Source organism: Aspergillus puulaauensis, chromosome 2 (assembly GCF_016861865.1).
Source record: "Aspergillus puulaauensis MK2 DNA, chromosome 2, nearly complete sequence".
Lineage (NCBI taxonomy): Eukaryota > Fungi > Ascomycota > Eurotiomycetes > Eurotiales > Aspergillaceae > Aspergillus > Aspergillus puulaauensis.
Window position 1 is genome coordinate 2,770,880 of NC_054858.1, and position 25,611 is coordinate 2,796,490.

The window sequence follows — 25,611 nt, forward strand, 5'->3', positions numbered from 1 at the left end:
ATTCAAGTCGGGGAAGATGAGAGTGCAAAGATGGACGAGCCCAAAGCAGAAACCAAGAGCATAAAAAGGACGCCATTTTATGAGTTTATGCAAATTTATGCATGTGTTTAATGAACCCCAAACCCCACGATCATAGTAATGCACAGTGGAGTAGTGGCCTCAGGGATTCAGTCACCAGCAGACACCAATTGACTATGTTCTCTCCTTGTTACAATTCTTATTCTACAGCTGTTTCATTTGGTGTTCAGTTTCAGTTATCTCTATTACTTTCTTTGATGGATATTTGAGATTGTGGGCGCCCGTGTTGCCTCTTTCTTCTCTCCAGCTTTGGATAAGTATCGTCAGCCACCCAGACACCAATCAATCAGAATTGGAGTGTTTTAAGCGATGGTGGTAAGACTGCAGGCAGTGACTGCATGACTAAATCAGGCTGTAACACAGACAGCGCACACACACTTATAGTACAATTGTAGAGGAAGCAGCAAGAGATCATCCTGAAAAGAATAGTGGGATATCTGCGTAGTAAAATATCTGTTCTTTAGAAACCCCTCGCCGAACACCTCTATCCCTAATCAATTCCTGCCGTATTCGGTCTTGTAGGCTTGCTTTGTTTTGTGTCGCGGGTGATTTTTGTTCTTCGGTTCATACTGTTTCTTTTACCCCTAAACAAAGGCCCGCCCGAGTGGTGAAAGTAGACTCCGCCTCCCAATCTGACGAACAGAATGGCCCCTGAACGGGCAGTAGGTATTAAACGTATGCGAGAGCGTAGTGAGTGGTAGGCTAGAAGGAGGGAATAAAACACAATAGAAAAAAAAAGAAAAAAGGATACTCGACGGAAATGCAAAAACAAGATTTGTAGAAAACACTGAGAAAGAAAAGAGAACCCCTCGGCTACTCTTCAATATCAGAAAAGAGACCTATCCGCAATCGGTGTGACTGTAATCGGGTTAGCTAAGCTCATGTCATCTCTCTGTCAAATGCACAGAGGGACCACGTACAAAGGGTAGTTTAGGGAGGACCACTCCCAAGGTAGCTAGGAAATTGATGACGAAATATGTAATGTCGTAATGGGTGTAATGTGTACTGAGGAGGAAGAGGCAGATTGGTACACAAAGCAGGAACTTCTTAGCCGGGGTATACTGGTCCCCGTTGTCGATTTGCTCCCACATGTTCAGATTATCGTAAGCGCCAGCGTTGAACTCGAACGGAATACCCCGCACCCAGTGGAACATGAGGAAGGAGCCAAACATGTAGCTGATGTTTGTGAGAGTCCATGATGTCTCCTGCGAAACGCCGGGGAGAATATCGTAGAAGATCTTCAAAGCCGCGATCAAGACGAAATGGATAGTCCATGCACCTGTAACAAGACATATTGGTTAGTGGCTAAAATTGCTGAAGCTATTTGCAAGAGAAGGGGGTCGAAGAAAAGAGGCCCAATAACAATGCAACAATAGCCCACGCAAGTCACTCACCCTTAGCATTAACCCAGTTCGCATTCAGATTCGGAAGGGCGGCCTGGTCGCTGGTGTGCTCAATGGACTCGGCGGGCTCTTGGTAAATCAGACTGCTCGATCTCCTCCGTCTTCCAGCTTTGTTCTGGGACATGTTATTGTCCGGGGCCAACCGGTGCGGTCCTGTATCGACCTCCGGTGGGAAGGAGATGGCACGGGGCATTAATAAGGACGACACTTTGGCGGTGTTCGATCGCGGGAAAAAGAGGGGTCGGGAAACGAAAATCGGAGGAGAAGAGGAAGGAAAGAGGTAAAAGAGAAAGAGGGAGGGAGAGAAGAGGTTCGAGAGGGACCGAGGATGACGAAGCTGGAGAGGATGATCAAGGCAATGATGCCTAGCAGTCACTAACAGCGAGTAACAATGGCGGCACCTGGAGATGTTCCGACCGATCGGTTGGTCACGGGATGGACAATATCACAGGCTGCGGAATAATGGCTTTCAGCTTCCCCTCTGTCCAGAGTCAAAAATTTGGTTGCCAGTTTTCCTCGGCTTCAGATCCTGGCAGAAAGAAGATTTGGTGCAGGTCAGGAGGAAAAATTGCCCTGGTCTAGTCTGTGAATAGGAGGAAGAACGGGACGTGTCTAATAATAGCCGCCAAAAAGGGATCTGAGGTGAAGATAGGTAGAGGTTCTCACTGTGGCCACCGGCCAGGGCTCTTTAGTGTTCTAGACCCCGAGACCTGCCAGATCAGTGGTTCTCTCGATAAAAATGTAGAAATATTTGTTTTGCCTTGATCTCTGCAGCCCAGGCCCACATGAAGCTTTATCAACGCATCGCCCGGTGCGCGTCTGTCTTCCCATCATTGATCATTGTAAATCCTCGGGATTATCTGGATATCTGCATCTAGGCCCAAAATATGGAATAGGGCATTGTCAACATTAATACAGATGATGGAGCGATCGTGCGTTCCCGACTTTGGCGAGGGACGCTCTTGTATTGCCGGCTGTCAACCCTGTTAGCCACTACCGTAAAGTACTTCGTGCTCTATTTACTCAACCACTTATGGTGGAAGCATACTTTCCCCGGAGTAAGAATCTTAGAATTATTCCGTATACTAGATCCCTCTGCGTCGCCACTTCGTTGGCCATCGATGAGTTAACTAGTCATCGCGATGACGTAAAAAAGGAAGACCCCAGAAAACAACACAAGCGTTCATCTACCTTTTTCTCGCTCTCTACGCATACTACACTTCTCGAAGTCTCTAATCCCTCTCTGCGTTCGATATAATTGGATTTGCAGCAAGACAGGCCTCAAATACCCAGCAAGGGAATAAAAGAACCAAAAGGAAATACTAATAGTAGCCTCCATGCGCCTTCTCCAGGCCTCCCTCCGCATCTTCGCATCGCCCCTCATCCGATTCCCAGCCGTCCGTTCCCAACTCATCCCTCCCCCGACTTCTGCTACCAAAGTCATCCTCAAGTCGGCTCCCGCTATTCCATTTCTGGGCTCCTTCTTCAGCTCTCGCTCCCAGTCCGAGTCTCAGACTAGCAAAATGGCTCCGCCTCCGGACAACCGTAGCGAGGATGAGTGGCGCGCTGTGCTGAATCCAGGTGAGAGATCCCGCGCACCCTATTGCGAAGCACCTTTTTCCGACCTAGATTAATCTCGCCCACATCCAAGTTGATATATATGGCAGCTAACAACAAGAACAGAGCAATTCCGCATCCTCCGCCAGAAAGGCACGGAACGGCCTGGCACAGGTGAATACGACTCTCACTACCCTTCTCAAGGTGTCTATACCTGCGCAGGCTGCAACGCACCTCTATACAAGTCAACCCACAAATTCAAGTCTGGCTGTGGGTGGCCCGCGTACTTTGATTCCATCCCGGGAGCCGTGGCAAGACACACGGATAGCTCGTTCGGGATGGAGAGGACGGAGATTACTTGTACGAACTGTGGGGGTCATTTAGGCCACGTCTTCAAGGGTGAGGGGTATCCGACCCCGACTGATGAGAGACATTGTGTGAACAGTATTAGTTTGAAGTTTACTGAAGGGGAGGGGGGCGGGGCGAAGGCCAAGGCGTGATGGTATAAGAATACTACTATTTGAGCAATTTGAGGGGTTGGAGTTTGACTAGAGGAGCGTTGTGTGTATATTGATTCGGTGGTATAGTATGAAGTACATATTAACTACAAAGGCTGGGGTTGGCCTCCATACGAGATAATACGGACCATATGACGGCGCTCTCCGTCTTTGAAGTCTGGAACTGCTGAATGAGCAGTTGTCCTCTGATCCCAAACAACAACGGTCCCTTTCTCCCAAGATACTCTGCACGAAAAGTCCAATGATCTAATATGATCGTGAAGGAAACCCAGCAGCATCTCTGACTCGCTCGGCTTATATCCGACAACCTGGCGGGCGATCGTCGGGTTGACAAACAACACAGGCTTTTTTGTCACTGGGTGTGATATAACTAGCGGGTGCTCCGTTTTGACGGCCTCCTTGAGCGCCCTTTCTTGACCTACTCGGGCAATCTCGCCAACGCTGGCACTGGTATGCAGGAGCTTCAGATGGTGGAGGCCTTCGCGAAATGCTGGTGAGAGTGCGTTATAAGCCGCAGTCAGCGAGGTAAAGGCTGTATCTCCTCCTCCCGATGCGGGCACCTCGAGAACCCAAAAGAAGGTAATGCCAGGTGTGTTGGGGGTAAAGGTCTGGTCAACATGCCACAAATCGTAGTTTGTCCTCGAGCCCAAGAGATCTCGAAGATTTCCTCTGTGGCCTCGTCATCAGCTCCCAGTTTCAAGAACAAACTCGGGTATGCATACACTTTCTCGTCAGCATACACCACCTGGAATTCCGGACCAGTGCCCTTAGGATAGCCCATTGTGGGGTGCTTCGTTTCTCGTTAACCTCGTAACTTCCGAAGCATTTGTCTGGCACTGCCGTACCTGGTGTAAAGGACCAAAGTGTGCTGCAATTGCCAACTGCCTTTCTGGTCCTATATCCGCAAAGTCCTGGTCTCGCTGTATATAGCCGACTCGGTTGATAAGTAGCAATTATCATGTTATGAGGTGCTGGTCAACTCACAAAGACAAGAACGCCTCTCTGAGCAGCCAGAAGGGCCACCTGGTCCAACCCTGCTGCCGTCAGCTGGCTGAGTTGAAGGCTGTGGATTTCAGTTCCGACTCGCGGCGTGATGTTTTTCAGGGCCGCTTTTGACGATAAGATGTCTGGGAGCTCAGGATCCGCTCGTAATCCAGGCTCCTCTGCATCGAAAGCTGGCACGTCAAGTGTTGCTGTGAACCCTTCCGGCCTGACGGGGAGATAGGCGGGATATAGCGGTTCCGCAGCCATGACGATGTCCAGCGTAGTTACTGATTGATTATATTTGAGGAGAGACGCAGACACTATGTTAATTTTCCAGCCAAACAAGACAGGATATAGTCATCTAAGTACCTACCAAAAGTTGGAGATACCTTGCAGTATCATGGGGTTTTCCGTATTGCCTCATCCCGGCCAAGAAAGGCGCAACACCGCACACTATTCCACATATGACGATTTATCTCGGACGCATGCCGCCCAGATCCCTGTAGCTACAAACCCTAGCTTGAGCGTTAATCCCGCGTGTTTATCGAATAGTAATTCTACTCCGCCCCCATCAGCGTGTTTGGACAGCAGTATGTGCCGTCACAGGGTCGCGGGAGCACGCAATTGAACGACCGCAGAAAGTCGATGAATCCGGATCGCTGTTATTACGACCCGTGAATAAACAAAAACATCGTAGCCTCCAGATCGCAGACCCGTTGTTGACCTGAATCCTACCGACTACAAAGAAGGCATCATCATGGGTTTCGCAGTTCAGGCAAGATCCTCGACGATTTCACAATGGATTACCCAGGTCCTCCACCTTGACGACCCAGAAAGGGTGCTTGTTTTGAAGCTTGATATTCTGCTGCTCGTCTGGGCATTTGTGGCAGGTCTTACAAAGGTTTGGATTCACTGGGTTCTCGCTATGTGCAACCAAGCCCTAACTAACAGTATTCCCAAGGATATGGATCAATCCGCGACAACGCAGGCATATGTGTCCGGAATGAAAGAAGCCTTGTCATTATACGGCAATGAGCTCGTCGAATTTACAACGTACTTTTCTATCGGATACGCTCTGGCCATCGTTCCTTCACAGATGATCCAGACTCTAATACGGCCTTCCATTTTCCTCCCTGCCTGCGAGGTTGTCTGGGGAGTTCTGACTCTCATGTACGTGCCTTTTTTTCCAAATCTCGCAACTACTTTTTGACGTTTTGATAGGACGTATGCGACAAAAAACGCCAAATCTGTTTATGCGCTTCGATTTTTCCTCGGAATATTTGAATCGGTATGATATCAGGCTGACCGGATGAGTGTTAGTTGTTCCGCGCTGACATTTCTAGACATCGTGGCCTGGCTTGGTCAGCTTGATATTTAACTGGTGTATGTATCCCATGTTCCCGTCTTTGATCTGACGAAGATACTAATCGCGAAGATACCCCGCCTGAACTCGGAAAGAGGCTGGCTATATTCGGTGTCAGCGGTGTTGCAGGAAGCATGTTTCTCGGCATTTTGCAAGCAGCGCTTTATAAGAATCTCAACGGGGCTGGGGGTCTTGAAGTAAGCATTTCTTATATTGCAGCACTATATACGATGACACTAAGAACCTAGGGTTGGCAATGGCTCTTCATTGTTAGGTATAGTTCCCGGTTCCTCAGCTCCGGTATCAGCTAACCCTAAGCTTGCTACAGTGGCTGCATCACGATATTCTGGGGTCTCATTGGCTTTTTGATCATTCCGGACTCTCCCAGTATTACCCGGGCCCTGTGGTTGACACACGCCGAGCGTCGCTTGGCTGTTACACGCATGGAGAAAAATAACACTGAGACCTCGAAGCTCATTGACTATAAGAGACTTTTCAGAAAGGCCAAGCTTATTACGCTTAGCCCCCTGGCGTGGCTTTATATGGCTGCCTACCTTCAGTATGCCTGGAGCCAAAGGGCTAACAGCTATTTTCTTTTATATCTCGAGGTACGGAGTGCGAGTTTCATGATATACAGTCGGGCCTAACTGTCGTACAGGGCCTTGAAAAGGCAAATGGTGAACCGCGTTACAGGTTGGACTCCAAAGCTACGCATTCCTCAACTGACAAAGACTAAGCTGAATTTCTACAGCACATATACTGTCAACCTGATCCCGCTCGGTGGATACGCCATATCGATTGTAAGCAACGTTCTACTGAATGCTGTCAGTGATTGGAAGAAATGGCGCATTCAAGTTGCGATTGGTCCTGCAGTAAGTATATGCACCAGCTCAAGGATCATAATGTTGACAGAGAGAACTTTAGATCCTTCAAATACTTTGCTGCGCTGTTCTTTCGGCATGGCCCAGTTCAACGCCAACGATCATGGCTTTCTATTTCTTAACTTTTGCCACAGCCGCATGGGGGTATGTTGTCCTGAACTTGCATAGAGCATTGAATACCTGGGCTGACCGTCCTCTCCTAGCTACTCACTTCTCGCCTGGTTGGCAGAAATTCTCAGAAAAGAGCCGGAAGCCCGTTCGCTTCTCGTCGGTGCTTCTGTCACCCTTGTTTGTAAGTTATCCTCGGATATACTACTGTCTTAGGTGTGTGGTGTACACATCTAATACTCACCAGATGTCGGACATGCGACTATACCTCTCCGCGCATGGCGGACCGCCGATAGCCCTACGTACCCAGTTGGGTTCCCACTTGCTACTGCATTTGCAGGAGGCAGTATTTTGGCGATACTGGGGATGTATTTCTATGTAAAAAGGTATTTTCTAGAAATTTGTGATGGTTTCTGGCGCGCTAATGCTGACATTTTGAAGCCATTCATACATCTTGGAACGGGGATTAGAGCCTGCGCTAGAATCTTCAGCAGAGTCTGACGGGGATAGTAAGGATACAGGCAGCAATTTTGGAAAGCAAGCCCTCGATAGAGTGTCTGAAGTGCGGTCGTAAAGTGGTCAATGGCTGGAATATCCTCTACTTGCCATTCACATACAGGGCTTTTTGTTCACCAATTCGTGGCCAATATTCAAAGTTAGTGGATATTTAGCAAAGCTATTCTTGGTGCAACAGTTGGGGCAGTTTTTATGCAATATGTGCCGTAAATGGTTATATAAATAGCTACCAAAAGGAGTGATAGGAACAAGGAACTCGTACACAATAAAGGGTCCACGTCACGTGTTGGCCGCCCTATCGGTGCCACATTTCTGCCTGAGGCACAAGCATCCGACACCGCATCCGAACCGCCACTTGTGAATAATCTCCAGGTTGCTCCATTATTATCGAACACTTCCTCTCCCCCTCCCTTTCCTCCTCCCTCGGATCTCGCAATCTTCCTCCAGTCATTACAGCAACTCGTGCCATTTTGACCGGTTATGTCTCGCCGTCCCAACCCCGCCCAGGCGGCTCAGAATCAGCAAACTATCAAATCTCTCTTGAAACTCGATTCCAACAAGACATGCGCCGATTGCAAACGCAATAAACGTGAGTGCGCCCTGCGCTTTGAGTGACCTACCGACCTACCCCAGCGCCGGTTTATACTTCGGAAAATTATTGACAGGCTTTGGCTTTAGACCCGCGATGGGCGTCCTGGAACCTCGGAATATTCATTTGCATTCGTTGCTCGGGCATACACAGGGGTATGGGCACCCATATCAGCAGAGTGAAATCGGTAGATCTTGATGCGTGGACCGACGAGCAACTCCAAAGTGTAGTGAGTTGGGGCAATGCCAGAGCCAATAAGTTAGAATCCCCGCGGAATTTGGTTTTTTGGGGAGATGCATGGTGGACTAACGTATCTGGGTAGATATTGGGAAGCAAAACTGGCGCCCGGCCATGTTCCATCTGAAGCGTGAGTAGCACTGATACACCTGGTTATCCTTGAACTTTTGATTAATGAAGGGATCTCTAAACAGGAAAATAGAGAATTTCATTAGAACTAAATATGAATCCAAGCGTTGGGTTATGGATGGCCAAATGCCCAACCCCGCAACATTGGATGTTGGCGACGACGATGTTGTGAGTTACCACAAGCTTCGCTCTTGATTCTTGATGGATGTTTCAGAAATTGACTAATTTGTGCATTCAGCCGCTGGCTGTCGTTCAGGAGAAAGCAAAGATTGAGCGCTCCGCTTCGCAAAGAGTGGCAGCCACCAGCCAACCGCCAGTGCAACATCGCCGCCCACAGCCTTCGATTGATCTCTTTGCCGATGACGACGTTGCTCCTCCGGTTCGGCCTAGCACTACTGAGCCCTCGATTCGAGCTCCCCCCAAGCAGCCACAGGCTGTTCCAACACAGGCTGCCCCGAAACCGACACGGCCCGGAGACTCCCTGCTCGGCCTCGATTTCTTCGGCAGTACACAGCCAGCAGTGGATAGTCGCCCTGCCAGCGTCGCGTCCACGCCAGGGGCTAGGATGTCTAGGCCAGACCTTAAACAGTCTATCCTATCTCTTTATTCCAAGCCTCCGCCTGCCCCGGCGCAGCATGAACGTACGCCTTCGTTTGGGGAGCTAGCTTCCCCGCCCCCACCATCCACGTCGTCGTCCAACATGGGCGGTTTGACCGATGCGTTCAGCGGGTTGAGCTTCCCAAGCACCTCTTCTCTAGCCCAAAAGCCTGCAGAGAAGCCGTCACCTTTCGCAGGTCTGACGAACTTTGGCAACGCTAAGTCGTCTCCTGCGGCGCCCAAGGTGACCTCGCCCACACCTTCAACTGGAAGCACTGGCGGTGGCTTGTTTGACAGTCTTACATCTCCTACTATCCCTCCTGCTAAACCGCAATCCCGTACTCCCTCGGTTTCGTCCAACAGCCACGACTTCGGCGGATTTTCCAGTTTCCAATCCCCGCCGCCGGCGCCCAAGCCAAACCCGCCCTCGTCATCTCTGTCTAACGACCTATTTGGACTATCCTCTCCCCCGATCTCTACAACCACCACCTCCCCACCCCCAGTGCAATCCCCACCACCAGTTACAGCCCCTCAACCGGATCTAAGCTCTGCATTTAATCTCAGCAACCCGGCGCCCAAGCCAGCAGACCCGCCCAAGCCAGTAAGCACGACGACTTCCATTCCCAGTCTCAACCCGGCCGCTATCGACCCATGGGGCTCGAACGCTTGGAGCACCCCAGAACCAGAACCCGCCGCCGCCCCGGCTCCCTCCCAGCCCTCCTCTATGATGAAACTCCCCGACACGCTGACAGCCAACGACGTCGGTTCTGGCTGGGGCGCCTCCCCAACTGCATCCAAACCACCCGCGCCCTCTGTCACGGAGGATGAAGACTTTGGTGGCTGGGCCAGTGCGGCCCCCGTATCTTCTACAACGAGTACAGCAGCTCCACCTAAACCGGCAGGCGGGTTTGGAGGATCTGATGACCTGTTTTCTAATGTCTGGGAGTAAGATAGATCTTTAGTTATTTACTCTTTTGTCTTTCTTATTCAAATCGGCCATGATTGCATATCTACTCTTTGCTTTTTTTCTTCTTCTTGATTTCTCCGCTGTGTTTTTTAAAACTAGTTGATATTCACCCACGAAATTTGTACATAATGTGGACCTTCATGTCTTCTAGAATCTAGCGCTAGCTCGCAATTCGAACGCATATCTTTAATGATGCTAGCCCTGCGGGGACTATTCATGTTGTATTCGAATGCTGCCATTGATTTCAACTCCATATCATAACTCTTTTCTTATCATGAGTTGAGCTCAATATATTATTGACAGACCACTTTACCGCTAAAATCCTCCATTGGTATATCATCACATAGACTGTATTAAAAAAAAAAAAAATTGCCACCCATTCCTCCGTTCATGCCGTCGTAGACATATACATATAAAACAGGAAAAGAAGACCGAAGGTAGGGTAGGTTTTGTAGAGGGGGTATAATAAAAAGGGTTAACCAAGTTAAGCAGAAGTATATAAGACCAAAAGAGACCAAGGCAAAGGATATCGGAACCCGAAGCAAGGTAAAAAGGGAGCCGTTTTCCTATCGCTTAAAAAGGAGAGATGGAAAAAAAGAAAGAGAGAAAGAATGTAAAAGGATTTAGTCCTTAATCAAGCCTCTTAGACTTGAACAATCATCTGGTTGATGTAACACTGATTCTTGCGAGATCTTTGTAGTGACCTTGATTTCAGTCGGCGGGGAGGAGGAAAGAGCTTCGTCGGATTCGATACGTTTGCCGAACGTACTCATATGATATTCTGTCGGGTCGTTCCTGCTTCCTGCTGCAACGGACGCCTGGAAGCCGGGGAGATTCGTGTTTCGACTGCGGGTGCCTTGGTTGAGATAGGGGTTTGTGGTGTTCTTGCTTTTACCGGTGGAGAAGATTCGGGGTATAAGTTTGGAAATGAGCGCGCGGGTTGCAGGGAGACAGGCGCAAATGATGGCGACATTACATTCGATTGCAGACCAAGTGGCTGCACCTGGGTTGTCGTCTGCGAGCTGTTAGCCTCTTCGTCTTCGATTGTTCACAGGATAGCAAGATTGGACTCACATGTTGGATCCTTTGAGTCTGAGATAACCAGAAGACTTTGTAGGCGAAGAATACTGGTAACAAGGACACTGTAGAGCTCGTTAGTGACTGTAGATCCCACAGTGAGGATAGCTACATACAAAGCACCAAGGGCGAAAACTCCCATGAGAGCAACCTTCTGTCGTCGAGGTAGTTGAAGACTCCTGAGCACCGGCATGGGGAATACCAAAAGGACGATGTCGGTGAAGATATGGATTCCGGAATTAGAGAACCATAAGGCCTTCTTGTTCAAACAGTGGCCATCAAGGCTGTCGTTCCAGAACTTTGCGACTGGGATACAGTTGAGCCATGCGCTGACAAATGTCCATGTCCCCCATATGCCGAGAAATCCGATTAAGCAGTAGCACGTCAAGCGCATGCGAGGGGTAGAGAAGACACGTTTGTACTGTAAAAGAATTGATGCTTTCGTGGTGATGAGGCTGGCTTGGTAAATGGGGACTGAGGCCCAAAAGCACTGGATGAGAAAACAAGATTAGTATGAAATAACAATAAGACAGACCTCCAACCCTTTTTCCACGGGGCCACGTACGATCATTTGCTTTGTCAATGTTTCCGGCGGAATTTGTACAAAATGTTCACCCATAAGATAGGCAGTCTCTGCAGCGGGGAGCCAACAGTTAGCTATCAGATAGAATGTAGGTTTACTCGAGTTATGGGGTAGGAACAAACCTCCAACGAAGAGACCAAAAAAGGCCCAACTGAAAGCCTGTATACAAGGTTAACGCCACCGGCTCCGGCGCACTTGGATAGGCTAGGTTAGTAACGCACGAGAGATATGATAATTGTCCAGTCATCTCCTCCCATCTGTTTCACCATAAATGCTCTAGTATAGATGCGTACTATTGTGAGCACGGTGGCCAGAGAGGTGAAGACGGCACTGACTGCCAATGCATGTCGACCACGAGGTACTCCGATGGCCATTGTGCTGCCCAGTGTTCCTGCAAGCTTGGGTAGGCCAATACAGGAGACAAGGGTGATATAAGGTTGAAGTTAAAGGTCAGACAGGCGCGAAGAATAATTTGTACAGCCTGTTGTGTCAGGAGAGCTAGGTCAAGTAGGTTTCATTGCTGTCAATCTCTGTTGGTTGAAATGAGCGTGAGAATCATAAATAATGATTGTTCAACGACAGAGAGGGGGGAACGGGGGGAGACACTAAAATAATACAAATAAGAGGCTAGATATGGACGGACCAGAAAGAATAGGCTAGTGATAGCCACATGGTCAGAGTACTGGAGATCGCCCAAGTCAAGAATCAGTTCGCCCACGAGTCTCGAACTGACCGCGAAGACTAGCAGAATCCTTCTTCATGCCGCCGGTTCACGATCCAATTGTCATAGTCAGGCGCTTATCGCATCATTGATTGTTCCCCATTTCAGCCCAAAACGCCCACGTGAATCCAAAATTCGACATATCGTATGCGGGCTTCTGCTCGTGGGAAGCCGTGCTTATGGAGCTACGCTCTCACGTCAAGAGTTCCATTGGCAGAGTCAGGAAGATACCATTTTCGACTGTTGCCGTGTCTTTCCGGATTATGGATACTCCCATGTTTGCCCGCCACTGGGGTCAAGCAGGGTCTGCCTTTTGGTCTCATCATTTCATACGGAGTACGTAGTGGCGAGCCCATCCTGGGCCATTCTGTGCTAGAGTGGAGCTACATGTCCAGGGGCGAGTTCAGTCCTAACTTCAGACTCCAGATGTCCATACTGCAAATGGAAAAAGCGGGGCAGCCAACTAAACTAAGAAGTTAGGAGCGAATAATAAGTGACATGCCTAAATGGCATGACGATTTGCCTCATCTCTGAATATTAGTGATAATTCACTCGAGTCAGGAGAGTTTTTGTTTCGCCTTATCAGAGCATCCTGTCTGACAGGTGCCGGCATGCGAGGATTGACTTTTTGATTTGAAGTTGCATGCGAGGAACGGCGTGCAGCCTGGTTTACCGAAGCAAATATTTGACGTGTGTTGTTCCCTGGGTTCTTGAAAACCTAAACGCAGCATGGATGGATTAAGAGCATGTATAATACTCCACTAAATCCCCGTTGGGATCCGGATTCAGGATATGAGGATCGCTGACAGCTTGAACTTTAAGGCAAGGGGCAGACAGGCACGGACTTCAGTATCTCTTCCACGAAATCTGAGACACATCTGCGAAAATGTCGGTGGGAAAATTTTGATTGACAGGCTTCAAGGGCCAAATCAGCTTTCAGGTACAGCCTTGAGCCACTCAGAGCTTGAAGAGATTAGAGAAGCTGTCGAATTCATATCCACATGCGTTCATATTAGTGGAACCATGAGCGCCACACGAGGTTCTTCACTCAATAGGCAGTTAGGCATCCGCACTAATGTATTCTCAACCATGGCCCTGCAGATATGGCAGTTGAATGAAGCGGTCTGAAGTGGCCTGCATGCTGATTCCCCAGTCTGGAAGGGTTGTACAGGGCAGGCACATTAAGGTCGTACTCAAAACGCCGGCGGTCTCTGAAAGGATCACGTCGAATCTTCCGCGTAACAGGATGAATAAGATTCTGATGAACAATTAACTAGCGCGCTTCAGCCCGAATTGGCGGGTACGGCTCGGAATGTTTCCTGATTCAGTTGATCGCGTCGCCGTTAGCCTCGTTGTCGGATAAGGATATGACACTAAGAAAAACGCCACCCACCTAAGACCTGCAATTGGGAGGCCGGGATCGGATTGACGTACACGGGCGGCTGGAGCCTTTGATGGAAATGGGAAACGCGATAAAGAAGAATCCTAATGTTCCGCATGGTTTAGCGGCGCCGATCTCTCCGAGGGCATGAATACGTCCAATTCTGCACTCCGCCAGTCCACAGTCCACAGTCTCCATTATGCAGGCAGGTGCTCTCCGAGGCCTCAGGGCGAACGGCGGGTGTCGGAGGCTTTGAACCCCTGAAACTGGCACGAACCATGGTTGTCGTTATTCACCGACTGTTCGATTATTTGCTGTGTCAGATGGGGCGATCCGATTGCGGTAGCACTAATGCAGAGACTCTGCAGTCTGCACGTGTGCTGGCAAGATTTAGAACTCTTTTAGGTACGTAGTTTTGGATGTGGAATGCTGGGAGGCAGGAACTAGCGGGACTGAAAGTGGAGGGGAATTGAGAGTGAGAGTGAGCTGAGTGACGCTCAAGGAACAAGAGCGTTGAAGCGAGCGTGGATCGCGTCCCTGGTTCAGTGCTTCCTGATTTCCGAGGCATCGCTGTTTCACCCCTCACTCGAGTCTCAAACTCCTACACTTCTTCGTGTTTTCTAATCCTCCTCCCATCATTGCTATCCGCACGGTTCTACGGATAACAATTTCAAATCTATCAAAAGGCCACTATGGATGAGTTGTCTAGGCCTTTTATCGGCGAAAACTCGGTCTCCAGTCTCCACGAGTCAAAGAAGATCGCTCAATCGCCATTCGCATCGACCTAGCGTGATCGAGCGATCGTCCACCAAGGAACATGATGGCTAATCCCGCCCTGTGAGGAACCTGAGAGTGAGGGTACACTTCCAGTTTTCCTAGGGCCTGCACTTCAACTCATCACGGATGGATGAGCCAAGACTCACAGACTCAACTTACAAGACACAAGCTGCCAGGGCCCATTCCTCTCAAGTCTCAACCTGAGTCGGCGCCGTGGAAACTTTTTGCGTCCGACACGTGCAACACAGAATACGAGGGAGATTATTGCCAATATGCCCTAATTAGTCCCTACCCAACGAAGATCAGTAATTCATCACCACGGACCAACGGAGTATGCTCTTCGAGACTTCGACTCTTCAGTCAGAGCGGCCCGGGGTCGGGGCTAAATACGCCTCGTGCTCAGCGTTCCAAAGATTCGGAATCTACGACGATCAAACCATCGGGCGAGGTCCCTAAAGAGGCAAAAGAGGGAGAAGTCGACGAACCGACAAAGTCGATTTTAAATAGCTGTCATGCTATGTCAATTAGCGTTGCACTAAATTTTACGGTCGATACACTAAACTGGTGAAACCGCGGTGCTGTCAATCCCCTTCAAGAGTTGAGATTTGGACGAACACCATTGTTTTTATTGTTCTTATTATTATTACTATTATCATTCACGCTGTTTCCAAGGACCTGCAGGCTCCTTTCCTCCCTGTCCGCTGACTCCATATCATGATTTTTCGCTCTCCACAGTTCGGTGGTAAAATTCAATCGCTTCAGCCACATACGAGAAATCACTACACTAAATCACTGAGATCCCGTTTTATTGTTGACTCAACCAGTAATTGCAATTAGTAGCTATCAACTATTGGTGGCTAGCTTCTGGAGGTTCAAATAACGTATAAATGAACTCTTTCGATCAATAAGCTACGGTGGATACAGTCTCGAGGTTGTCAACTGAAATTGATATGTCCCCTACGATGCTCCGTACATCTGTCAATAACGAAAACAAGACTGCGACACGAGTTACAAAGGGATAAGTAAAAGTCGCAATTAACCAGTAAGCCGAGCCCCATTCTACCCCCTTTGCCCAGACGCCACATAGCTATAGCAATAATCGAGGTGAAAACAACGGCAAACAAAACTCACTAAGTTCTTTTTGAAATGTTGAGGGATCCGTGTCAGCAATTATAGAGATAATGGTAAGAATCCAGGGTATTTGTACAGAATATGGCAAAAGTGAGAGAAAAAAAAAGGAGCTTTGATGTTAGCTTTATGTAGGGGCGGGTGGTTCCCTTCAATAGTATTCCTCCTTCTCTAAGATCATGATCAATTCGGTAAGTTCCTTACGCAGCGACCTGTTGCGGTCCCATACTTCAATGATCTTGGGACGGTGGCTGAGGAAAGAAACCTTCTTCCAAGAAAGCCCGTTGAAGCCTGGGGCAATACCATTAGGTAGATTACGTGCCAGGTTGCGCATTACAAGAGCAGCCTTGTATGCGACACCAACAGGCTCTCCACGCTCACTGACAGGTGTATCCATGTAGAACCACTTCCGCACAATGCGTTCCTGGAGCACAGCGCGCTTAGAGCTGGGAGCTTCGGTGTCTGCAGGCCGGTCCTCAGGAAGATGAGAAGAGACATGGCCTGCGACCATAGCAGTGTTTGTGCTGGGGCCAGAAGAGCGGAATTTGGTGCAGTTATCCCACAAACAAGTGTGAACCGGCGTTTCAGCATTGTCCAGGTTATACTGCTGGGGTGTTTCGGTTGGCTTCAAGTCCATATGGTCCAAGAAGACATGGTTGCGAAGGTCGATCGGCGAGGTGAACGCGCGTTGGCATGTCTTCGCGGGTTTTGTATTATCTTGCCATTTGCAATAGATGTAAGGGAATCCTTGGAATGTATATGCACTTTCCAAAGGTCGGATTCCTTTAATTATGAACCTCGTTGATGAACCAGGCCCATTGATTACCTGCGCTTGAGCATTCGTAAATGTAGTGCTGACATTTTTGATGAACTCTGCGGCAGGGAGAACGCCACCGCCAGGAACCCGAGGGTCAGCAAAGCGGCTTTGGTACGCCTGCCAGAGCGCTATCTGCGTAATCTCGCACTCCGCGTCCTCAACGAAACAGCAGCGCAGCCAACGTGAGCTACGCTCTGGCTCAGACAGTTCCATCAGATCTTTCAGTAGTTCTGGAGGAACGCGTGGGATTTCGGCTGGGGGTGGTGCCACCTTCTCCTCCTGCAGGACCGTTTCTCTCTTGCTCGGCCGTCCCTCGTGCGTTAATAGTGCAATCATTCGGGGGATAAATATAGTCCGGAAGTTGAAGACGTCCATCATAGTCTCGATGTTCTCACGGGAAAGGGTGTATTGATACCAGAAGTCAAGTGCACCACTCAGAACATCCTTGTCCATGTCCATCAATGTGAGTAAGTACAACTGCTGTAAGGACTCTCTCGGTATACTTTCCATTGCGCGATTTGCTTCTGAATCATCTAACTCGGTAGAGAAATGTGTCAGGGCCCAAAGCGCACGAACGACATGGGCTCGGTCGGGAGAATCGAGGCAGTTAAGCAACGATATCCACAGGGGGTCCTCGGGGTCAGTTCTCATGAGCTTGGTCACTTCCTCCGCTATATCAAGAGCGTCGTTCTTGAGTTCGTTCAGCCGTGGCTGATCTGGAATGTTAATCATGACCACTAGGAAGTCTCTTAACAGCCCGAGGGCGGAGCTCGTGATGTATAGTGCATTGTCTTTTAGAAGGACCATGTTTCTGAGGATGAGGGTCGCTTCTTTGACATTTCGGAGGCGATGATTGAATTCATACGTCTCCAATGAGTCATCAGGTATTGTAACTGGAATCTTTTTGATCCTGTCTAGAACGTCGCGAGTGCCATGTAGTGCGTTGAGGACATTAACGCGATCTGTGTCTTGCCGAAAATCATACTGAAGTTCCCATTTGACTCCAGTGCAGAGGACTGAGATCTCGATGGCTTTTTCCATCAAGTTCTCCGCAAGCAAAGGAAAGCCCTCAAATTTGAATTTATCCCCTCGCTGGTTCGATATTTGAACAAGATGATATAGGGCAAAATCGACTTCGTCCGGAATTCCTGATTGTAAGCCATAGTGAGCACGTTTGTAGATATGGTCCGCTATTCTATGTGTTAGCCGTCTGTCGAGAGAACTCGGGGGTATAAAAGGACAAGCCCATCAATCCACATACACTTTGGGACTTCGATAAATCTAAGAGGGAAATAAGGATCATAGAAGTCCGCCTGTCGCGCTGCCTTGGCCCTTTCCAGAGACCCGCTGAATAAACTTGGTCGGTTTCCAGGAGTCCACACATCGCGCGTGGACATGGGGACTCTATACTCTTTCCCCTCCCAATTTTCGCTCGAAATATGAGGGCTGTCTGGATTCGCAGGAGACATCGAATGTGTAAAGGACATGGTTGTTGGTTGTGGAGATTGGTTTCCATGCATTTGTGAGCGGCGTACTGGCGCGGTGTCAGGGATGAAGGGTTGGTTAACCTTGGGGGCTTGTCGCAGACCCTCTACAAAAAGAAACATGCCGTTAGCAAGTGAAACGTATACAGGAAGACTTGAGAGTGTATTGCTTACGTCGTAGGGAGGTACGAGGAGTTTGAGCACTCATTTTGAGCTCAATCTAGCACCCTTCACGATTTCACAACTGTGAGCTGCGTAAATTCAATTTTGCGGTAATCACCTCCTCCTTGTCGCGTCGATTCGGAACACTGGATACGATCAAAAGAAACGTCCCCGTTCGTTGCACCGCGAAACCCTCTTCGACAAACTGTACGCAGTTCTCGGCCTTAGGGCTGGGTGGTTGCTGATCGCCCTTCAATTGCACGCGTACGAGCAACCTGGCAATTTCGTTGTCCCGCCTATTCCGCCGTACTTCGAGATCCCGATCGGGGTCTTTCTCGTGTGTCGTCTCGATAGCGATGATGTGAATGCTAGAGGCGATGAAGTCGGCCGCAAATAATCAACGAGCTCGGCGCGGTTCTGAGCTATCGCGAGGCAAGGACCAGGTTGCGATTCCGGTCACAGTAGCCGGAGAGGACAAAGCACGCGGGAATTCAAGGGTGGTCACGGGCGCAAAATAACAAGGCTCGTTAGCGACAAGAGCAGCTTGGACGGAGGACAATTCTTTGGTTGCGGGCAACCAGCTTGATCCTGCGATCGATTGGTCCTGGCGTCTTCCAGGCAAAAAGTCCGCGCTGCTTCCAGGCCTGGCCTCAGGCGCGTCCCCGGATTATCTTCACTTCCGGGTTTGCTCCGTTTGCTTGTCAGCGCCTGAGGCATCAAGGCATAATCTAACTTCAACAGGTAACAGATACGAAGTATGAGGGGAAATGGCAATTGTCAGGGTATGGTCCATAAAATCAATTGGCGATTTGTTAATAAAACATCGAAGATGAAACGCACTCGAAAAGTCGTATACCTGCAATAATGGCGGGAACGTGCACCCAATGCGCTGAGGTCACCTGCCAACTTGGACGGATTCGATTAGAGCAAACACCATCAACCCACGATAAAACCTGCCGTCTTTAAGCATCATTCAATGTGCTAGCTTTGTCCCATATAGCTTCACATGTGGCATGGTTGCTTTTTATCTTACCGATGTATCACTCTTCCCAGTCTCAGCAAACTCCAGGGCATGCGACACTGGCTCGTTTCCAACTTGCCAAGTTCTCATATGCCACCACCTCTATCAATCATAGAGGGCCAATTACTTGGAGTCATGTCTTCGGGAATGGCGATATCATCGGAGACTTTGAGAAATATGTAATTTTCTCGTCTAAAAAAGTACTGTTCAGTGTTCGTAATAACCAGGAGACATTGGTAAGTGGATTGGCTAACAACTTTTTCTGAAATACCTAGTCATAAGCTTACACTTTGTCAACAGGAACAAGTAGCTATAACAGACCTCATGAAGGATTTCGAAGACCAGACTCGCTCGATGAAAGATAACTCAAAACCAAGTTTTGCGGTGGTCGTGAAACTTCCTTGTCTCGCTGTCAAATATCCCCAAAGTCCCGGATTCGTGAGTCCAACCAAGAGAGAAACAATCTATCACTAACAGCTTCCAGGTGCGGCGCTTTCAAATCAAGTTTTCCTCTGACCGAGACTTCTACTCAGCGCTAGCGATCCTAAGCGAAATCAATTGCCCTTTCTCTGAATCGAATGTCAGTTCTGTCCGGCCGATGAGCAGGCCGGTTTCATCACTTTCAACCCTGGGGCGCATCAACACTAGCTTAGGCCTACAAAGTGACCAGTCAACCATAACTAGAACGCCCACTTCAAGTGCAAGTATTTTTCCATCCTACAGGCCAACCTCTTCCTCTAGCGTCTTCACCGACGCTCCACAAGGTATCTATTCAAGCCCTCAGATCGACGAGGGAATATTAACACTGTAGACACAGCCGTGCCATCCTCATCTTCAAGCTCTACAGCTCTAGGCAGCACAAGTCGTGCATTCAGCACGCTGAGTAGCAGCTATGGGTCACCGTTCGATCCCATGTTCTCGGCAGGAGACGCACCTCTAGCCAGCCCTCACCCAGAGCCAGGCGAGTTCAAGCCGCCAAGCACACCCACAGGCCACCATGACCTAGATCTACCCCCTAAGAGAGTGCTGCCTTTTTCTACTTCGGTGGCGAAAAGAAGTCGGCTAGCTTCAAACGCACCAGATAATGCCTCTCCCGAAATATCTAAAGCCGGTAATTGCTCTCCGATCAGTCAAAGTATATCATTTAAAGTATACCTTATAAACTAATTAAAATATCATCTTGCCACAAAAGCCACGGAGACCCCATCCAAAACTTCAACCTCGAGAAAAGGAGGAGGATCGCGAGCCACAAAAGGCAAACAAACGAAAATCCAAAGTAGAAAAGGCAAAGCATCTTCTGCCGGCACAACATCACCGCCGCCAACAGCATCTTCGGCAACCGTCTCAAACCTCCAAAACCAGGAACCTACTTCAGCAGCAATAACAGCAACACTCTCTACGCACGAGAACCCAGTCGCAAATAAACCGCCGCTCCTTCCCACACAGGCAGACTTGGCCAACTACATTTCCAATTCTACCAAGGAGCGAACCGCAGCCCTTGAAAACTGGATCTGTGGGCATCTCGAAGACGACAACTTTCTACAACTTTGTGTAGATGTCGAGGGGGTCTGGACGCGGTTTGCGGTAGGAAAATAAATAAGAATGGTTCGGAACCTCAAGTGTCAATGAGCACGCCAGCTAAAGAAGCAGCCCGTGGAAGGATAATATAGACTGTATGAGCAGTTTCATCGTCATCTTATTTGCATTTTACTATTTGATGCTTGCTTCACGTGGAGAAAAATATTCCATAAAGTACCAAACATTACTTATTCGTTGCGTTTATGATTACTACAGCACCCCAACTTGTTTTCTTCGATGCCATTATAGGGGTTTCATTTCAGTCGAGGCGTTATATGTAAGACAAAGGTTCATTAAATGAGGATATATTGTAATTTAAACACCAATTTGACAAAAGTAATCATGTGCTTCGCCGTAGTGATCAAATATCATGCTGCAGTTAAGTACAGCCCGCGAAACCCCGAATAAATCAACAGCTAGAATACATGACAAGAAGCTGACCCTGCCGTAGCGAGGGGGGAAAGAGGAGATTTCCTTTTGTTTGCTAGAACTCCTGGGAGGAGACACCTAGAGAACTTGAGAAAAGGCACAATCATTTCTGATGCCTGAAAGTGGAAAACGGAACGCGAGTGTCGATTTTGTCCGAAGACTGAAGAAAAGAAACAAGGAACCTAACGAGATCGACGATAAATCAAACCAGAGAAGACATTGAGGTAGCCCTCCTTTGTCAATAAGGTGAAATCGACCACTATTCGGCCCTGTGGCTGCAAAGCTGAAGCGAGATTTGGTGATGTAGCGGTTATGTTATGATTCTCACCCGATGGAATGGCAGACGGAGGCGGGGGCGACGCATTCACTGTCACTGAGCCCTCGGCACCAACAGCAAGATCCGCAAGGTGCTGGAGGGAGCGCTGCTCGTTCGGGCCAACAACAGGAGGCGCTGTAGAGCCAATCTTGCCCAGGTTCGGGTCATGGAGCTGAGTCTCTTGGGATTTTGTACGCCTCCATTCCAGGAAGAGGCGGATCTTAGCATCCCAACTTTCGGTATGGAAGATGTCGCCGAATTCTGAAGACTCCAGCGAGCGCTTTTCGCGGTGGTCGAGGATATCTTCGACCCTCCCTAAAGCTTCCCAGCATTCATTCGTGTACTCTGGAAGGACGGAAGCTTCCAAAAGAGTCATTGTCGCCAATGCTAAGCTGTGGAGGTCGAAGGGGGTTGTTTGACGAGATTGCAAGCTTGCCTTGTGAAGTTCATTAATGACTTCTTCGGCGCTGAATATAATTTCGTACGGGCTGTATACAAAGATGTGCCGCTTGATTAACAGTCGCGTGGTCCAGTAGAGTTGATTCTGCAGGCTCTCGATGAGGTTATGAGACGAGCCATTCTCTTGGCCCTCCGGCGCTCCCTGGAAATCATCAAGCCCAGAGAGACGTTCAAGTGAGCCTGCTAGATTCGCGGAAATCACCCGTCCAATGCCAGTGTTAGACTGGCAGACATTAGGTTCGGCTATAGCCAGAGTAACAACTTCGCTCAAAAAGGTGGAATATGCTATAGATGAGTTGTTAGCATTGTAGTGTGCAATGGATCGGTGTGGATGAACATACAAGCAACCCCTGCTGCTACGGAACCAAGCACTCTTTCATCCTCACGGCCACCTATTTCATGGATCCCGAGTGAGCTAGGATCAGCGACACTGACTGCGTACCAGCGCGTTAGAATTGCCAATGATACCCAGCTTCTCCTAACGAGGTTCGCTTCTGAGTCAACGTCAGGGTCCGAGGCTCGTTTGGCTTTCAACTGGCCCACACTCTTCGCCAAATCCGAACCGAGTTTGGTTGCAGACTGGATCAACGTCTGCTTCGGGATGCCATCCTTCAGCACGAAGTTATCGGGCCCTCGAGAGTCACAGTCGAGGATCATGAGGAGTGTGCTCTGGAGCCATATCAAGTTAACACCTGTTGAACGGACCAGTGCTGGTTGTCGAGTGTAGTATAAGAGAAGGTCTTGGGCATTGTCATATGACGTAACCCTCTCAAAAGTGCTGGCCACACGATCAGTGTTGACCCGTGTCAAGGTATACAAGCTGTAGAGAAATATTTCCTGGACCTCGCGACTGCATTGATGAAGAAGCCCCAACAGTCGATCCTTTGTATTTGGCAGTATAGGAAGAATTGGATGAACCTTCTCATAGTAACTATATGCGGTCAGCGACTCTGGACACTGTATTGCAGGGGAAATGTCAGACTTACGCATTAAGAGCTCCCTCATCCAAACCTAACGGTGACATGTCTTCTTCATGCTTGGGAATGTCGGGAATCTCCAGCCCTGCAGGAAGGTCGCCATCGTTACCTGTCGCCCAAAAGAGGTTCCCAGGCTTTGGCGCCGAACCGGTGACGGCTTCAGAGTTGAATGGATCTGTCGAATGTTCGCCTGCATCTAGTGAAGTTAGCGGTGAAAGTTCGGGATGGTAAGTGATTAAGGCGATCGCTGAGACTAACCGAATACATTCTGAGAGCGCGAATTGAATTGGGGCTGAGCGATTGAGGAACTGGGCAGACCATCAAATACAGAGTATGTTCTCTTGCGACCGATGCCGCCGGTGTCCATTGGCGATGAGAAGTCCTGGTACGCTCGTGGGGACGGGGCGTCGTTCATAGGCTGGTATGGCATGTCCGGATGAACCATTGCAGGCTGCATCTGGCTCTCGAGTGTATGCAAACGTTCCGCGAGTTCCTTAATGTATCTGATTTCCATGTGAGCCCAGTGATCACCTTGGTGGTAACCCATGCCTTACCCTTTACTCGGTCCACGCTTCATCGGAACACGACTAAACTGGCAAACGACGCCCAGGCGGCGACAATTCGAACAGGTTTCGACTCCAGATTCTGAACTTGCATCGCAACGGACCTGTACAAAGAGTTATGTTAGATCATAGGTACACGGTATGTCGCGTCGAGGGACTTTCTGCAAAGAAAAAAAAAATAACAACAACAAACTCGGCAAAATACCTTTTTGCGCCTGCACTCATCGCAAGCTCTCGATATCTTTGTCCTCTTCCTTCTAGCGCTCTGATCTCCGTAGCTTAAATCATGGTTCGGGTCGACACCAACCTGCTGGCTCGGCGGGAATGGGAGCATGTGCTGCTGTTGATGTTGATCCGGAGAGGAAGGACGACCAATGTCAGCGCCACCGGCATTCGACGAGCCCAGCACCATGGACTGGCCATGGTGGACGCCGTTGCTCGAACCGTCATTGATGCCAGGACCGGAGGTTTCGCGCGAAAGCTCAGCGGATAAGAGCTCGTCGGTCGTCAACTGACGGTTTGTGTAGTACTGCATGGTACCCTGACCCATCTGCGCGGCATTGGGCGACGGGTAGGAAGGCGCCGGAGGCATATCAGAGTGCTCGCGTGTATTCATTGTAGCTAGATATGATAAAAACGCGCGTACGAGATGGTGGTTGATGGGGGAGCGAGGCTCCGGATGATGGAAGGAAAGCAGAGGGAGTTGGAGGACGGAGAAAACGCGAGGCCAGCAGGCAAGGTTTTACAGGCTAAGTAAGAATTACTGGGCGGGGGGCACTTTGAAGGGGCTAGCGCCGAGGGCACTCGGCGTGGTGAGGAATACACAGCAAACATTGTCGCGCGACTTGATGCAGGAAAGCAAAGCGCATCAATTCTGGAGACGACTTGGATGCTGATATAGATTCACGATGATCGCGCCGACGCGGAGGCCCGGCTTTTTGTTTCTGCGTCCAGCGACGGATTAATACTATTTCCCTACTGACGGGCCAGCGCCCAGAACTTCAGCCTGTCTCGGGTGCCAGATGAGCTGGATGCATGCTCTTGGGGAATTCAGTCTGCATCGTCTGCACCTGTTGCGTTAATTCGTGATGATTCGAGGCTGCGGTCGCTCCCCGTTGCTTGACTTGACCTCCCTGCGTCTGGATGTGAAGCAATTGACGCAAATCACATTCCTCAGCATCACACATGCATCGCGCGTAACAATGACACCTTCACTCGCAACCCATTTCTAAGTAATAAAAAAAAATTCTTCCTAACTAGATTCCCTTTTCGTTTGCCTGACCGAATTTAGGTATGTTGCTAATGTTGGTGTTATTTTGGTATTATTTGTGGCCTGATATATATTTACGTATTGCGTAGCATAGGCCACCTAAAAAATTTTCAATGCATCTTTAAATAATCGTTTGGGGGAATTTTCTGCAATCAATACTTCCGCCTATAATATCCATCGCGCTTCTTAACACCGTAAATAACAAATAAAAGAGTAGTTGAGTTAAAGTTGGAAGGGCCGATGCAGGGCTACATCTCGGACATGAGAGTGTACATCGATAGTCATCAATACCTTTCACAGAAAATTAATGATGACCTTTGGGTAGGGAAAAAAAATGTCATGACCCATTTACCCAGTTAGGTCGCTGTTTGCTAGCAGCGATGGGTATTTCATTTCTTCAAGAACCACGGCACTGCCCACATCCAACGATGGCGATCTACCCTCTACTCCGTACAGAGAACCTGTCGGAGATGCGACAAAGCAAAAATTGCCATTGCAGTCAGCACCCATAGGGCCGGCATATTCCGTTCGAAGGATCGATCATGGCCCGTCGTCGACTGAACACTGGTGACTTCCGCTGGAGCCACGTTGGCTGATTCACCAGCCAGTGGATAGGCATTTGGTGGCTTGTATTTTGTATACTGGAAGGTTACAGTGATGCCGGAAGATGACTATCATTTAGTAATGCTGGAAAAATCAGGTTTAAACTGCAGGCGCCTAGTATCAGTCAGTTCAAAATCATTAAGAATGAACTCATGTTTTGGGAGCAGGAATCGAGATTACTCCGGCGAACGTAGCGCCTCTTGGTGTCGGACTGTCTTAAAGACTCTGGGGAAGCCACCCGGCTACGAGGCGGCCGGCCTAGCTTGCGACGAAGATCTCCCGGAAGAGAAGTTAGTTAGAGCAGGGATGTATTATTTGTCACTGAAATCCCATAGAAG

The 25,611-nt window shown here is 49.1% G+C and overlaps 11 protein-coding genes across 11 annotated transcripts; 5 read left to right on the forward strand and 6 right to left on the reverse strand.

The window, feature by feature from the left end:
- Positions 1-891: 891 nt before the first annotated feature.
- Positions 892-1,674, reverse strand: APUU_21126A (ORMDL family protein; the record flags this gene model as incomplete). Its single annotated transcript, XM_041699844.1, has 3 exons — positions 892-936; positions 999-1,357; positions 1,473-1,674. The coding sequence occupies 3 exons, from the start codon at positions 1,672-1,674 to the stop codon at positions 892-894; spliced, it is 606 nt and encodes a 201-aa protein (XP_041552888.1).
- A 1,144-nt stretch (positions 1,675-2,818) lies between these two features.
- On the forward strand, positions 2,819-3,538 carry MSRB2 (peptide-methionine (R)-S-oxide reductase; the record flags this gene model as incomplete). The annotated part of the gene is made up of 2 exons (XM_041699845.1): positions 2,819-3,062; positions 3,165-3,538. 2 exons carry the CDS (start codon positions 2,819-2,821, stop codon positions 3,536-3,538), a joined length of 618 nt encoding a protein of 205 aa, XP_041552889.1.
- A 104-nt stretch (positions 3,539-3,642) lies between these two features.
- APUU_21128A (TauD/TfdA dioxygenase family protein) lies at positions 3,643-4,337 on the reverse strand (the record flags this gene model as incomplete). Its single annotated transcript, XM_041699846.1, has 2 exons — positions 3,643-4,225; positions 4,279-4,337. The coding sequence occupies 2 exons, from the start codon at positions 4,335-4,337 to the stop codon at positions 3,643-3,645; spliced, it is 642 nt and encodes a 213-aa protein (XP_041552890.1).
- Positions 4,338-4,531: 194 nt separating this feature from the next.
- On the reverse strand, positions 4,532-4,807 carry APUU_21129A (uncharacterized protein; the record flags this gene model as incomplete). The annotated part of the gene is made up of 1 exon (XM_041699847.1): positions 4,532-4,807. The coding sequence occupies one exon, from the start codon at positions 4,805-4,807 to the stop codon at positions 4,532-4,534; it is 276 nt and encodes a 91-aa protein (XP_041552891.1).
- A 490-nt stretch (positions 4,808-5,297) lies between these two features.
- APUU_21130S (uncharacterized protein) lies at positions 5,298-6,639 on the forward strand (the record flags this gene model as incomplete). Its single annotated transcript, XM_041699848.1, has 7 exons — positions 5,298-5,710; positions 5,762-5,828; positions 5,884-5,923; positions 5,976-6,100; positions 6,152-6,177; positions 6,232-6,511; positions 6,562-6,639. The coding sequence occupies 7 exons, from the start codon at positions 5,298-5,300 to the stop codon at positions 6,637-6,639; spliced, it is 1,029 nt and encodes a 342-aa protein (XP_041552892.1).
- Positions 6,640-6,887: 248 nt separating this feature from the next.
- Positions 6,888-7,466, forward strand: APUU_21131S (uncharacterized protein; the record flags this gene model as incomplete). The annotated part of the gene is made up of 4 exons (XM_041699849.1): positions 6,888-6,928; positions 6,988-7,076; positions 7,140-7,278; positions 7,334-7,466. 4 exons carry the CDS (start codon positions 6,888-6,890, stop codon positions 7,464-7,466), a joined length of 402 nt encoding a protein of 133 aa, XP_041552893.1.
- Positions 7,467-7,888: 422 nt separating this feature from the next.
- On the forward strand, positions 7,889-9,909 carry APUU_21132S (stromal membrane-associated protein; the record flags this gene model as incomplete). Its single annotated transcript, XM_041699850.1, has 5 exons — positions 7,889-7,997; positions 8,087-8,255; positions 8,320-8,364; positions 8,429-8,531; positions 8,602-9,909. The coding sequence occupies 5 exons, from the start codon at positions 7,889-7,891 to the stop codon at positions 9,907-9,909; spliced, it is 1,734 nt and encodes a 577-aa protein (XP_041552894.1).
- Positions 9,910-10,550: 641 nt separating this feature from the next.
- On the reverse strand, positions 10,551-11,961 carry APUU_21133A (putative integral membrane protein; the record flags this gene model as incomplete). Its single annotated transcript, XM_041699851.1, has 6 exons — positions 10,551-10,942; positions 11,002-11,069; positions 11,121-11,494; positions 11,570-11,637; positions 11,710-11,746; positions 11,809-11,961. 6 exons carry the CDS (start codon positions 11,959-11,961, stop codon positions 10,551-10,553), a joined length of 1,092 nt encoding a protein of 363 aa, XP_041552895.1.
- Positions 11,962-15,745: 3,784 nt separating this feature from the next.
- RSC9 (putative chromatin remodeling complex subunit (Rsc9)) lies at positions 15,746-18,103 on the reverse strand (the record flags this gene model as incomplete). Its single annotated transcript, XM_041699853.1, has 3 exons — positions 15,746-17,601; positions 17,673-18,002; positions 18,070-18,103. The coding sequence occupies 3 exons, from the start codon at positions 18,101-18,103 to the stop codon at positions 15,746-15,748; spliced, it is 2,220 nt and encodes a 739-aa protein (XP_041552896.1).
- A 989-nt stretch (positions 18,104-19,092) lies between these two features.
- APUU_21135S (uncharacterized protein) lies at positions 19,093-20,674 on the forward strand (the record flags this gene model as incomplete). The annotated part of the gene is made up of 5 exons (XM_041699854.1): positions 19,093-19,314; positions 19,379-19,516; positions 19,563-19,842; positions 19,896-20,189; positions 20,271-20,674. The coding sequence occupies 5 exons, from the start codon at positions 19,093-19,095 to the stop codon at positions 20,672-20,674; spliced, it is 1,338 nt and encodes a 445-aa protein (XP_041552897.1).
- Positions 20,675-21,267: 593 nt separating this feature from the next.
- RGT1 (putative C6 finger domain protein) lies at positions 21,268-24,016 on the reverse strand (the record flags this gene model as incomplete). The annotated part of the gene is made up of 6 exons (XM_041699855.1): positions 21,268-22,145; positions 22,202-22,791; positions 22,847-23,033; positions 23,096-23,340; positions 23,392-23,504; positions 23,606-24,016. 6 exons carry the CDS (start codon positions 24,014-24,016, stop codon positions 21,268-21,270), a joined length of 2,424 nt encoding a protein of 807 aa, XP_041552898.1.
- Between the last annotated feature and the right edge of the window lie 1,595 nt (positions 24,017-25,611).